This window comes from Oncorhynchus masou, unplaced genomic scaffold, assembly GCF_036934945.1.
Source record: "Oncorhynchus masou masou isolate Uvic2021 unplaced genomic scaffold, UVic_Omas_1.1 unplaced_scaffold_2641, whole genome shotgun sequence".
NCBI classification, from domain to species: Eukaryota; Metazoa; Chordata; class Actinopteri; order Salmoniformes; family Salmonidae; genus Oncorhynchus; species Oncorhynchus masou.
In genome coordinates this window covers 1-12,500 of record NW_027009076.1, presented here as the reverse complement: position 1 = coordinate 12,500, position 12,500 = coordinate 1, and the positions used below count along the sequence as shown (strand labels likewise).

At 51.2% G+C, this 12,500-nt stretch overlaps 1 protein-coding gene and 1 pseudogene across 1 annotated transcript; both read right to left on the bottom strand.

Moving 5' to 3' along the window:
• Positions 1-469: 469 nt before the first annotated feature.
• Positions 470-2,019, bottom strand: LOC135533765 (zinc finger CCCH domain-containing protein 13-like; the record flags this gene model as incomplete). The annotated part of the gene is made up of 1 exon (XM_064961003.1): positions 470-2,019. A coding segment is annotated over one exon (1,242 nt), but the record flags the coding sequence as incomplete, so codon positions are not given.
• Positions 2,020-5,328: 3,309 nt separating this feature from the next.
• On the bottom strand, positions 5,329-12,152 carry LOC135533763 (leucine-rich repeat and transmembrane domain-containing protein 2-like; annotated as a pseudogene).
• Positions 12,153-12,500: the final 348 nt, after the last annotated feature.

Below are 12,500 nucleotides of genomic sequence, written 5' to 3'. Positions count from 1 at the left end.
TTTCAGGTTATTTCAATAATACTGTTTTTAAATGTTGTTTCCGAAGACACTGCTCAGAAAATGTCTAGACATTGTATTATATTACTTGATGCGTATGTACTATTATATAGAACTTCTTCAGGATATGTAATGAGTTAACAGCGAACATATAGGAACTCTGACAGCGCGTTCAGACGTCTTGGAAGAGACCGTTCGAAGAAAATGAGGTTTTGAAGCACCCTGGTCTCCCCTGAACCCAGGGGGGTTCAGAATGTTTCATTCAGAATGAAGAAAGATCAGACGTAAATTATATGTCAAATATTGTCACACATGAAATTGCTCTAATTTCTCACGTTATTTCATGGTATAAGAATGATTTTCAAAATGTTCTCATTCACACACACGGCAGTTCCTCTCGTGCACCGTACTGCTCCCTTCTACCTCTGGGTGGCACTGTTGCTACCCAGCTCTGCATCATGGACATGTTGGATTCCGCTTTCTGTGGATTTAGTCCTTTGGTAATTATAATGTTGACAGGGAGTATGTAAATATACTGTCCCTGTACATTCCTACTAGTATTATATCAACCATGACCCTTCCTAATAATAACAGAGAGAGAAAAACGTTGGAAATCAGACAGAGAGAGAGTTGGTTCCTGCAGGATGAGATACAGTATGATAGTGTTGGAGAGGAGCAGCATGAGGTACGATGGCTTAACGCACAGCTGTCTCCTTACAGGATTGACTCTTTTGTGTGTGTCACAGGCTTATAGCATCCATTTAAACCATACCGCCCATATCAGGGTCTCTCTCTCTGTCTCTCTGTCTCTCTGTCTCTCTGTCTCTCTCTCTCTCTGTCTCTCTCTCTCTCTCTCTCTCTGTCTCTCTGTCTATCTCTGTCTCTATCTCTGTCTCTATCTCTGTCTCTATCTCTGTCTCTCTCTGTCTCTCTGTCTCTCTCTCTCTCTCTCTCTCTCTCTCTGTCTCTCTGTCTATCTCTGTCTCTATCTCTGTCTCTATCTCTGTCTCTATCTCTGTCTCTCTCTGTCTCTCTGTCTCTCTGTCTCTGTCTCTCTCTTTCTCTGTCTGTCTCTCTCTCTCTCTCTCTCTCTCTCTCTGTCTCTCTGTCTATCTCTGTCTCTATCTCTGTCTCTATCTCTGTCTCTCTCTGTCTCTCTGTCTCTCTCTCTCTCTCTCTCTCTCTCTCTCTCTGTCTCTCTGTCTCTGTCTCTGCCTCTCTCTCTCTCTGCCTGTCTCTCTCTCTCGCTCTCTCTCTGTCTCTGTCCCTCTCTGTCTCTCTCTGTCTCTCTCTGTCTCTGTCTCTCTGTCTCTGTCTCTGTCTCTGTCTCTGTCTCTGTCTCTGTCTCTGTCTCTGTCTCTCTGTCTCTGTCTCTCTCTCTCTCTCTCTCTCTCTCTCTGTCTCTCTCTCTCTCTGTCTCTCTCTCTGTCTCTCTCTCTGTCTCTCTCTCTGTCTCTGTCTCTGTCTCTGTCTCTGTCTCTCTCTCTGTCTCTGTCTCTGTCTCTGTCTCTGTCTCTCTCTCTCTCTCTGTCTCTCTCTCTCTGTCTCTGTCTCTGTCTCTCTGTCTCTGTCTCTGTCTCTGTCTCTGTCTCTCTCTCTGTCTGTGTCTGTGTCTCTGTCTCTGTCTCTGTCTCTCTCTCTCTCTCTCTCTCTCTGTCTCTCTCTCTCTCTCTGTCTCTCTCTCTCTCTGTCTCTGTCTCTCTCTCTGTCTGTGTCTGTGTCTCTGTCTCTGTCTCTGTCTCTGTCTCTGTCTCTGTCTCTCTCTCTGTCTCTGTCTCTGTCTCTGTCTCTCTCTCTGTCTGTGTCTCTGTCTCTGTCTCTGTCTCTCTCTCTCTCTCTCTCTCTCTCTCTCTCTCTGTCTCTCTCTCTCTCTGTCTCTGTCTCTGTCTCTGTCTCTCTGTCTCTGTCTCTGTCTCTGTCTCTCTCTCTGTCTGTGTCTGTCTCTCTGTCTCTGTCTCTGTCTCTGTCTCTGTCTGTGTCTGTGTCTCTGTCTCTGTCTCTGTCTCTCCTCTGAAAGTATTTATTTCATACCAGAGATGTATGAACCAGTCTATAATGTATAGAGATGTATAGTGTATAGATGTATATAGTGAAACTTGATATATGTTATTATTGATTATGATATTGTTGCATGGATCTGGAACCATCAACACCACAAACTGTAGTACAGGGTAGTTCAGGGTAGTATAGGTTGGTACAGGGTGGTACAGGTTAGTACAGGGTAGTACAGGTTAGTACAGGGTGGTACAGGGTGGTACAGGTTAGTACAGGGTGGTACAGGGTAGTACAGGTTGGTACAGGGTGGTACAGGGTGGTACAGGTTGGTACAGGTTGGTACAGGGTGGTACAGGGTGGTACAGGGTGGTACAGTGTGGTACAGGATAGTACAGGTTGGTACAGGGTGGTACAGGGTAGTACAGGTTGGTACAGGTTGGTACATGGTGGTACAGGTTGGTATAGGGTGGTACAGGGTGGTACAGGTTGGTACAGGGTGATACATCATTGTACCACCCTGTACCACCCTGTACTAACCTGTACCAACCTGTATTACCCTGTACCACTCTGTACCACCCTGTACTAACCTGTACCACCCTGTACTAACCTGTACCAACCTGTACCACCCTGTACCACCCTGTACCAACCTGTACCAACCTGTACCACCCTATACCAACCTGTACCACCCTGTACCAACCTGTACCAACCCAATGATGCATCACCTCTCTATGGCCCAATGATGTGTCACATCTCTATGGCCCAATGATGTATCACATCTCTATTGCCCAATGATGTGTCACATCTCTATGGCCCAATGATGTATCACATCTCTATGGCCCAAACACAAATTATTTACCTTCATTTGATTTATCACCTAAAATACTAAAATATTGTCTTGCAAAGTCTCTGATCTGAGAATCACACACACACACACACTCACACACTCACTTCTATGTTACCACAGCGACAGCAAACCTGATCAATGATTGGTCCCTCAACACAGATTCTACTTCCTCCTTCCTGTCCCTCTAGGTCACATGATCACATGTTTTGCTATGATGCTAACTGAACAACAGAACACATACCGGTAATTAGTAAGTGAGCAATATTACAAACAAAGCAAACAAACATGGATTAATGTAGCAAATAACAAGGACTTCATGTGGAAAAGTACTTTATCATTCTGTACTATAGACTCTTCATATTCCCTCTTTACTTATAATGTGTGTCCCAAATGGCCCCATAGGGCTCTAGCTAAAAGTAGTGCACTGCATTGGGAATAGGGTGCATCCCATTACATCCCATTTCATCCCATACATCTCATTACATCTCATTACATCCCATTACATCCCATACATCCCATACATCCCATTACATCCCATTTCATCCCATTACATCCCATTTCATCCCATACATCCCATTACATCCCATTTCATCCCATACATCTCATTACATCCCATTACATCCCATACATCCCATACATCCCATTACATCCCATTTCATCCCATTACATCCCATTACATCCCATTACATCCCATTACATCCCATTACATCCCATTTGATCTGTCTCTAGTTCTCTTTCATCGGCATCAGCCTGTTTATCTACCATCTCATTAAGATGTGTTATCAGGACACGCCTCCCAAGCTACTATGGAATCCTGGGTAGTGATCCAGGGTCTCATTCCCCTTCACAGAGAACTGTGGTACTGTACTGTACGTGGGTTATTACCCATGTAACAACAACACAACTGGATTCAGTCAGTAGCTACCTATTTTATTCCCAACATCGCTGGCAAGACGGTATACCTGTTGGGTTTTTGTCGGAGCAAATCTAACCAGCTCTAAAACGTTACAGGATACCAGGTTATCACCCAAACAAAACCAAGCACACCAAATGAAAAACTGATACGGGACCAAATGAATGTTTATCAAAAACCAGGAGTTGGGTCACTGCATGTAATAGAGGCTATATTAAATCACCTAAACCAGAGAGCACTATAGAATACTATACGCTTTGTTTGTCCAGCCAATTCAGGGCTGGGGAAGATCCTGCTAGTTAGTAGGAGAGGTTGATGTCCCATCCATAGAGATTACAGACAGGGAAGAGGAAAAGTCCCCACAACGGTTGTGTACTCTTACAGCAGGTGGGCACACAGAGATGGAGGGATGAAACAGAGGGAGGGATGAAACAGAGGGAGGGATGAAAGACAATAGCATCTTTTTTAATCCTTGTTTTTTAATATCCCCTCTGAGCGTCTGGCCCAACCCTCCATCTCAGGGGGACAACAGGAGGAGAGGACAGAGAATCAGGCCAGCCCTCCATCTCAGAGAACAACAGGAGGAGAGGACAGAAGAATCAGCCATCCCTCCATCTCAGAGAACAACAGGAGGGAGAGGACAGAGAGAATCAAGCCATCCCTCCATCTCAGAGAACAACAGGAGGAGAGGACAGAGAAGAATCAAGCCATCCCTCCATCTCAGAGAACAACAGGAGGGGAGAGGACAGAGAGAATCAAGCCATCCCTCCATCTCAGAGAACAACAGGAGGGAGACGACAGAAAGGAAGAATCAAGCCATCCCTCAATCTCAGAGAACAACAGGAGAGCGACAGAAGAATCAAGTCCCTCCATCTCAGAGAACAACAGGAGGAGAGGACCAGAAGAATCAAGCCATCCCTCCATCTCCAGAGAACAACAGGAGGAGACGACAGAGAGAATCAGGCCATCCTCCATCTCAGAGAACAACAGGAGGAGAGGACAGAGAGAATCCAGGCCATCCCTCAATCTCCAGAGAACAACAGGAGGGAGAGGACAGAGAAATCAGGCCATCCCTCCATCTCAGAGAACAACAGGAGGGAGAGGACAGAGAGAATCAAGCCATCCCATCATCTCAGAGAACAACAGGAGGGAGAGGACAGAGAATCAAGCCATCCCTCCATCTCCAGAGAACAACAGGAGGGAGAGGACAGAGAAGAATCAAGCCATCCCTCCATCTCAGAGAACAACAGGAGGGAGACGACAGAGAGAATCAAGCCATCCTCACACCATGTCCTGCCAAACCAGACCATGTCAAATCAGACCAGTCCAGACCAAGCCAAACCAGACCCAGTTCTTGTTTCTGCAGGGCTGTGGGGTTTGTGGGCTGAGGACAGAGAAGGGTCATTGAGGGTTCAGAGTTTGTTGATCAGCCTATCAGGCAGTTGTCTAGTGGTCTGACTCGTACATCTCCATCTCATCTCACAATGAGAACAGGGTTCAGAATGGAGGAACCCATTGTGATTGTCGTTTGGTGGAGAGAAGACAGTAGCAGGGCTGGTTGGTTTCAGAGGGAGAGGAGGAGGAGGGAGAGGAGTAATAGAGCCCTTTCAACCTTGACCCCTGACCCCTCTATGCCACAGAGGAGATCTGCTTGTCCTCGGGGTCTGCGTCACCCTCCCCGTCTCCCATCAGCGGCTGCCTCTTCTTCAGCTCTCGTTGATACTTGGCCATGAAGCGAGGCATAGATACATCCGTAGGCCGCCGCCCCACCATCATGATACACACGATGCCACACACCACCCCGGCTATCACCACCGTCCCGATGGCCCTCCGCACGCTCACCGGCTGGTAGCGCCGCCGCACACAGTCCGGGACGGACCTGGAGTCGCCTGCAGGGGTCTTCAGATGTGGGATGTGGGGCTCCTCGGTGCCTCCGGGCGGTAGTTCGGCCGCAGGGGGAGAAACCTTCTTTTCCTCCACTCTCGTCCCCCTCTCCCCCCCTGTTCTCGTCATCCAGGTGGAGGCAGTAGTTGAACATCTCCACTGGAACACCACGGATGTCCCGCCCTCGCAGGTCCTTAGGGAGGGTACACTCTACCCCATCTACCTTACCTCCTGGAGGGGAGGGAGGAGGGAGGGATAGGACAGAGAGGGAGAGGGGAAGGAGGGGGGGATAGGACAGAGATAGGGGGACAGGGGGAGGGGGGAGGGATAGGACAGAGAGGGAGAGGGGGAGCAGGGGGAGGGATAGGACAGAGAGGGGGGAGGAGAGGGGGAGGGATAGGACAGAGAGGGGGGAGAGGGGAGCAGGGGGGAGGGATAGGACAGAGAGGGGGAGGAGAGGGGGAGGGATAGGACAGAGAGGGGGGAGAGGGGAGCAGGGGGGAGGGATAGGACAGAGAGGGAGGGGAGCAGGGGGGAGGGATAGGACAGAGAGGGGGGGAGAGGGGAGCAGGGGGGAGGGATAGGACAGAGAGGGGGAGGGAGAGGGGAGCAGGGGGGAGGGATAGGACAGAGAGGGGGAGGGAGGGGGGGAGAGAGGGGGAGAGAGGGAGGGGAGCACGGGGGAGGGATAGGAGAGAGAGAGAGAGAGAGAGAGAGAGAGAGAGAGAGAGATAAATAAAATGTTATTCAGAGTAAAAGCATCAGATGGTATTTAGAGAGATAGACAGTGTGACAGAGAGAAACATTGAGACAGAATTACAGAGAGAGTGAGAGAGAGAGAATTACGACCACACATCAGTCATCATCCTCCTGGTAAGTAAACAAGTCTGCAGTTTCATCAGAATGAATACAAATAAACAGCAACTGGCAGCCATTGTGGAGCCATGGGGGGTGTATGGTGGAGCAAGGGAAGGTCACAGCTAGCATGCAGCAATTCCACTCCACTCTACAGTGACTGCTCTCTGTCTGACTGACACTCAGGGTCTGCTGTCTGTATAACTGTCTGACAGGATTGGTGAAGCCCTCCTAATATGTCAGTCTTTCCATGTTGAATCGGAGAAGGATGGATAATTGATGAGATGAGATCATAGCTGCAAGTGTCTGGATTGGGTGTGGACGTGCCTCAGGGGAAGATCTAGCTATGTGTGTGAGGGGTGTGTGTGTCAGTCAACATAAGGATTAGGTGACTCATTTGTTGTCCCTATGGGAGGGAGGGAGGGAGGGAGGGAGGGAGAGGAGGGGGGAGGGGGAGAAGAGAGAGAAGGAGAAAGAGAGAAAGAGGGAGGAAGAGAGAGGGAGGAAGAGAGGATGTGTGATATCCTGCCGCGTTTGTCTCAACATGGGTCAGGAGATGAACGTCTTGCAACGGCACCATTTTATTTACAAACAAACACACCCACTCATGTATGGTTTGGGAAGCAGGTCCCCAGCTGCTCCTTCCACAGGAAGGGGGGTCCACAGGCACTCCAGGAATGAGGGATTCAGTGGGGAGAAGAGCCCCAGTCTGAGGCCTGTCTCTGGGTGGATGCTCTCCCTCTCCTCCCTCTCCTCCCTCTCCTCTCCTGGATGTGATGTGTGGGGAGCAGATGGGTCAGGAGCTGGGTATCCAGGAACATGGGTGAAAACAAACACACCCTGCTCTCTACTGTGGTTGACACACAGGTATGGACCTGCCTGCTCTCTCACTTCTCACTTCCACAGGAACACACACGCACGTAGGACCTGCCTGGATTCACTTCGGACCTCACACCACATCTGAGGCCTGTCTCTGGGTACCTGCACACACACACCTCTCCTCTCTCTCACTTGTGACCTCACAGGCAGACCTGCCTGCTCTCTCATCAGGAACATGGGTGAAAACATGGACCTGCCTGCTCTCCTCACTTCATCACCTCACACACACACACCTGCCTGCTCTCTCGCGTCACCTCACACACACACACACACACACACGCACGCACGTACGGACCTGCCTGATCTCTCACTTCATCACCTCACACACACACACCTGCCTATGTCTCTCACTTCCTTGATCACCTCCCACACACACACGCACACACGTATGGACCTGCCTGCTCTCTCACTTCGTCACACTCACACGCACGCACACGCACACACGTATGGACCTGCCTGATCTCTCACTTCGTCACCTCCCACACGCACACGTACCTGCCTGCTCTCTCACTTCGTCACCTCACACGCCACGCACGCCACGCACGTATTGACCTGCCTGCTCTCTCCTTCGTCACCTCCCACCATGCGCGGCCGCGCTGCATGTGGACCACCGCACAAAATATATCCGTCAGCACAATGGCCTCATAAATACTAAAGAGGGATGGCCCGGTCCATCTGACAGTTTACTACTGGACGTGTCAGCTTTATTTTTCAACCATTTAGTTTATCTAGTTGCCGATTTATGGAATTCCCTTGTAAGAGTGTGGAGTAAATTGTCTCCCCGGGCGAGAAGCCGAGAAGTCTCAGAGCTGGTAGGTTCTCGCTGTCCGAGACGGGGATGTAACGATCGGTCAGGACATGGTTCTATTCTACAGAGAAAGGGCATTAGGAAATCATGAGGACTAAAAGCTATGGCTGGTTGTTAGGACGGTTCCTGTCTGTTAGGACGGTACCTCTCTGTTAGGACAGTACCTTTCTGTTAGGACAGTACCTCTCTGATAGGACGGTTCCTCTCTGTTAGGACGGTACCTGTCTGTTAGGACGGTTCCTCTCTGTTAGGACAGTACCTCTCTGATAGGACGGTACCTCTCTGATAGGACGGTTCCTCTCTGTTAGGACAGTACCTCTCTGATAGGACGGTACCTCTCTGATAGGACAGTACCTCTCTGTTAGGACGGTACCTCTCTGTTAGGACGGTACCTCTCTGTTAGGACGGTACCTCTCTGTTAGGACGGTTCCTCTCTGTTAGGACAGTACCTCTCTGATAGGACGCTACCTCTCTGTTAGGACGGTACCTCTCTGATAGGACGCTACCTCTCTGTTAGGACGGTACCTCTCTGATAGGACAGTACCTCTCTGTTAGGACAGTACCTCTCTGTTAGGACAGTACCTCTCTGTTAGGACGGTACCTCTCTGATAGGACAGTACCTCTCTGTTAGGACAGTACCTCTCTGTTAGGACAGTACCTCTCTGTTAGGACGGTACCTCTCTGATAGGACAGTACCTCTCTGTTAGGACAGTACCTCTCTGTTAGGACAGTACCTCTCTGTTAGGACGGTACCTCTCTGTTAGGACTGTTCCTGTCTGTTAGGACGGTACCTCTCTGTTAGGACGGTACCTCTCTGTTAGGACGATCACTAATTTTAAATTAGATTCAACTTTATTGTCATTAAACAAGTACAAGTACAACGAAATGCACCTAGCATCTGACCAGAAGTGCAAATAAAAGAGTACAAAAAATGTGAAACAAGTAGATACAATGTGTGTTATTAAGTGAGGTGTATAAATGTGCAATGAAGGCAAACGGCAAGTACAAGGAGGCATGCCCGAGGTAGACATGTACATGTAACTCCAATCTGTGACTCTCGTCTTAATCTACCCCACCAAACCAAGTCCCAACTGGGGTAGAGTATATATAAATAGGTGGGTTCCCAAAGGACTGCTTAGCAGTAAGTAGTTAGAGTGTAGAAGAGTAGACTTGAGTACAGACCGTATCATTTTCAGAAAGTAATTCTAAACATACAGGAAACCCATCCACCCTCTCACCCTCCGTCCTTCCCAGACCATGACCCAAAACCAACCCTTCAGCCGCTCACCCTCCCTCCCTCCCTCCATCCTTCCCAGACCCTGACCCAAAACCAACCCATCCACCCTCTCACCCTCCGTCCTTCCCAGACCCTGACCCAAAACCAACCCTTCAGCCGCTCACCCTCCCTCCCTCTGTCCGTCCCAAACCCTGACCCAAAACCAACCAACCCTCCGTCCTTCCCAAACCCTGACCCAAAACCAAGCCTTCAGCCGCTCACCCTCCCTCCCTCCGTCCTTCCCAAACCCTGACCCAAAACCAACCCTTCAGCCGCTCACCCTCCCACCCTCCCTCCCTCCGTCCTTCCCAAACCCTGACCCAAAACCAACCCTTCAGCCGCTCACCCACCCTCCCTCCCTCCCTCCGTCCTTCCCAAACCTTGACCCAAAACCAACCCTTCAGCCGCTCACCCTCCCTCCCTCCCTCCGTCCTTCCCAAACCTTGACCCAAAACCAACCCTTCAGCTGCTCACCCTCCCTCCCTCCCTCCCTCCGTCCTTCCCAAACCCTGACCCAAAACCAACCCTTCAGCCGCTCACCCTCACTCCCTCCGTCCTTCCCAAACCCTGACCCAAAACCAACCCTTCATCCTTCCCAAACCCTGACCCAAAACCAACCCTTCGTCCTTCCCAAACCCTGACCCAAAGCCAACCCTTTGTCCTTCCCAAACCCTGACCCAAAACTAACCCTTTGACCTTCCCAAACCCTGACCCAAAACCAACCCTTTGTCCTTCCCAAACCCTGACCCAAAACCAACCCTTTGTCCTTCCCAAACCCTGACCCAAAACCAACCCTTCAGCCGCTCACCCTCCCTCCCACCCTCCGTCCTTCCCAAACCCTGACCCAAAACCAACCAACCCTCCGTCCTTCCCTGACCCAAAACCAACCCTTCAGCCGCTCACCCACCCTCCCTCCCTCCGTCCTTCCCAAACCTTGACCCAAAACCAACCCTTCAGCCGCTCACCCTCCCTCCCTCCGTCCTTCCCAAACCTTGACCCAAAACCAACCCTTCAGCTGCTCACCCTCCCTCCCTCCCTCCGTCCTTCCCAAACCCTGACCCAAAACCAACCCTTCAGCCGCTCACCCTCCCACCCACCGTCCTTCCCAAACCCTGACCCAAAACCAACCCTTCGTCCTTCCCAAACCCTGACCCAAAACCAACCCTTCGGCCTTCCCAAACCCTGACCCAAAACCAACCCTTTGTCCTTCCCAAACCCTGACCCAAAACCAACCCTTTGTCCTTCCCTAACCCTGACCCAAAACCAACCCTTTGTCCTTCCCAAACCCTGACCCAAAACCAACCCTTTGTCCTTCCCAAACCCTGACCCAAAACCAACCCTTCAGCCGCTCACCCTCCCTCCCACCCTCCGTCCTTCCCAAACCCTGACCCAAAACCAACCAACCCTCCGTCCTTCCCTGACCCAAAACCAACCCTTCAGCCGCTCACCCACCCTCCCTCCCTCCGTCCTTCCCAAACCTTGACCCAAAACCAACCCTTCAGCCGCTCACCCTCCCTCCCTCCGTCCTTCCCAAACCTTGACCCAAAACCAACCCTTCAGCTGCTCACCCTCCCTCCCTCCCTCCGTCCTTCCCAAACCCTGACCCAAAACCAACCCTTCAGCCGCTCACCCTCCCTCCCACCGTCCTTCCCAAACCCTGACCCAAAACCAACCCTTCGTCCTTCCCAAACCCTGACCCAAAACCAACCCTTCGTCCTTCCCAAACCCTGACCCAAAACCAACCCTTTGTCCTTCCCAAACCCTGACCCAAAACCAACCCTTTGTCCTTCCCTAACCCTGACCCAAAACCAACCCTTTGTCCTTCCCAAACCCTGACCCAAAACCAACCCTTTGTCCTTCCCAAACCCTGACCCAAAACCAACCCTTTGTCCTTCCCAAACCCTGATCCAAAACCAAGCCTTCAGTCGCTCACCTCTGTACAGCAGCCACTCCATCCAGTGCTTGAAGTCCCTCAGGTTGCAGTCACACTCCCAGGGGTTAGCCCCGAGCTGAAGAGACTGGAGGTTAGCCAGGGGCTCAAAGGCTGCTCTCTCCAGGGCATGGAGCCTGTTCCCGGCCACAGAGAGCCACGTCAGCCCCTGCAGCTCATCCAGCAGACCCAGGGGGATATCAGACAGCCCGTTGAGGGAGACATCTAGCTTCCTCAGCCCCACCAGCCCCTGGAAGAGATCCCTATCCAAAGCCCTAAGACTGTTGTTGTGGAGGGTCAGATCTGATAGATTCCCCAGGTCCTTGAAGAGCGCTGGGGGAAGATTATCCAGGTAGTTGTTGGAGAGATCCAGTCGCTCCAGGGAGGTGAGGTTAGTGAAGGACCCTGGACCCAGGGAGGAGAGGTGGTTGTTGGAGAGATCCAGTCGCTCCAGGGAGGTGAGGTTAGCGAAGGACCCTGGACCCAGGGAGGAGAGGTGGTTGTTGGAGAGATCCAGTCGCTCCAGGGAGGTGAGGTTAGCGAAGGACCCTGGACCCAGGGAGGAGAGGTGGTTGTTGGAGAGATCCAGTCGCTCCAGGGAGGTGAGGTTAGCGAAGGACCCTGGACCCAGGGAGGAGAGGTGGTTGTTGGGCAGCAGGAGGGTGTGGGCGGTGACGGGGAGATGGGTGAGGGCGGGCATGGAGAGCAGGCCGCGCCCGCTGCAGTCTACGTCGGTGGCGTTGCAGAAGCAGGTCGGAGGACAGGCGGTGGTTAGATCCACCAGGGAAGACAGGACACACAGGAGACACAGCAGAACTGGAGACAGACGGAGAGAGAAAGGGTCAGAGGTCAATAAGGCAGAAACCAATCTCCCTGTGAAATCATTGTACATTGCAGAGCGCAACTGAAGAGAGAGATGGACAGGGACAAAGAGACAGGGTTAGAGAGAGAGACCCACATGACCAAAAAGACAAGGGTTAGAGAGAAAAACCCACATGACCAAGAATATAAGGGTCAGAGAGAGAGAGACCCACATTACCAAAAGATAAGGGTCAGAGAGAGAGAGACCCACATGACCAAAAAGTAATGTCTATATATGAATGAAATACAGTGTCATTC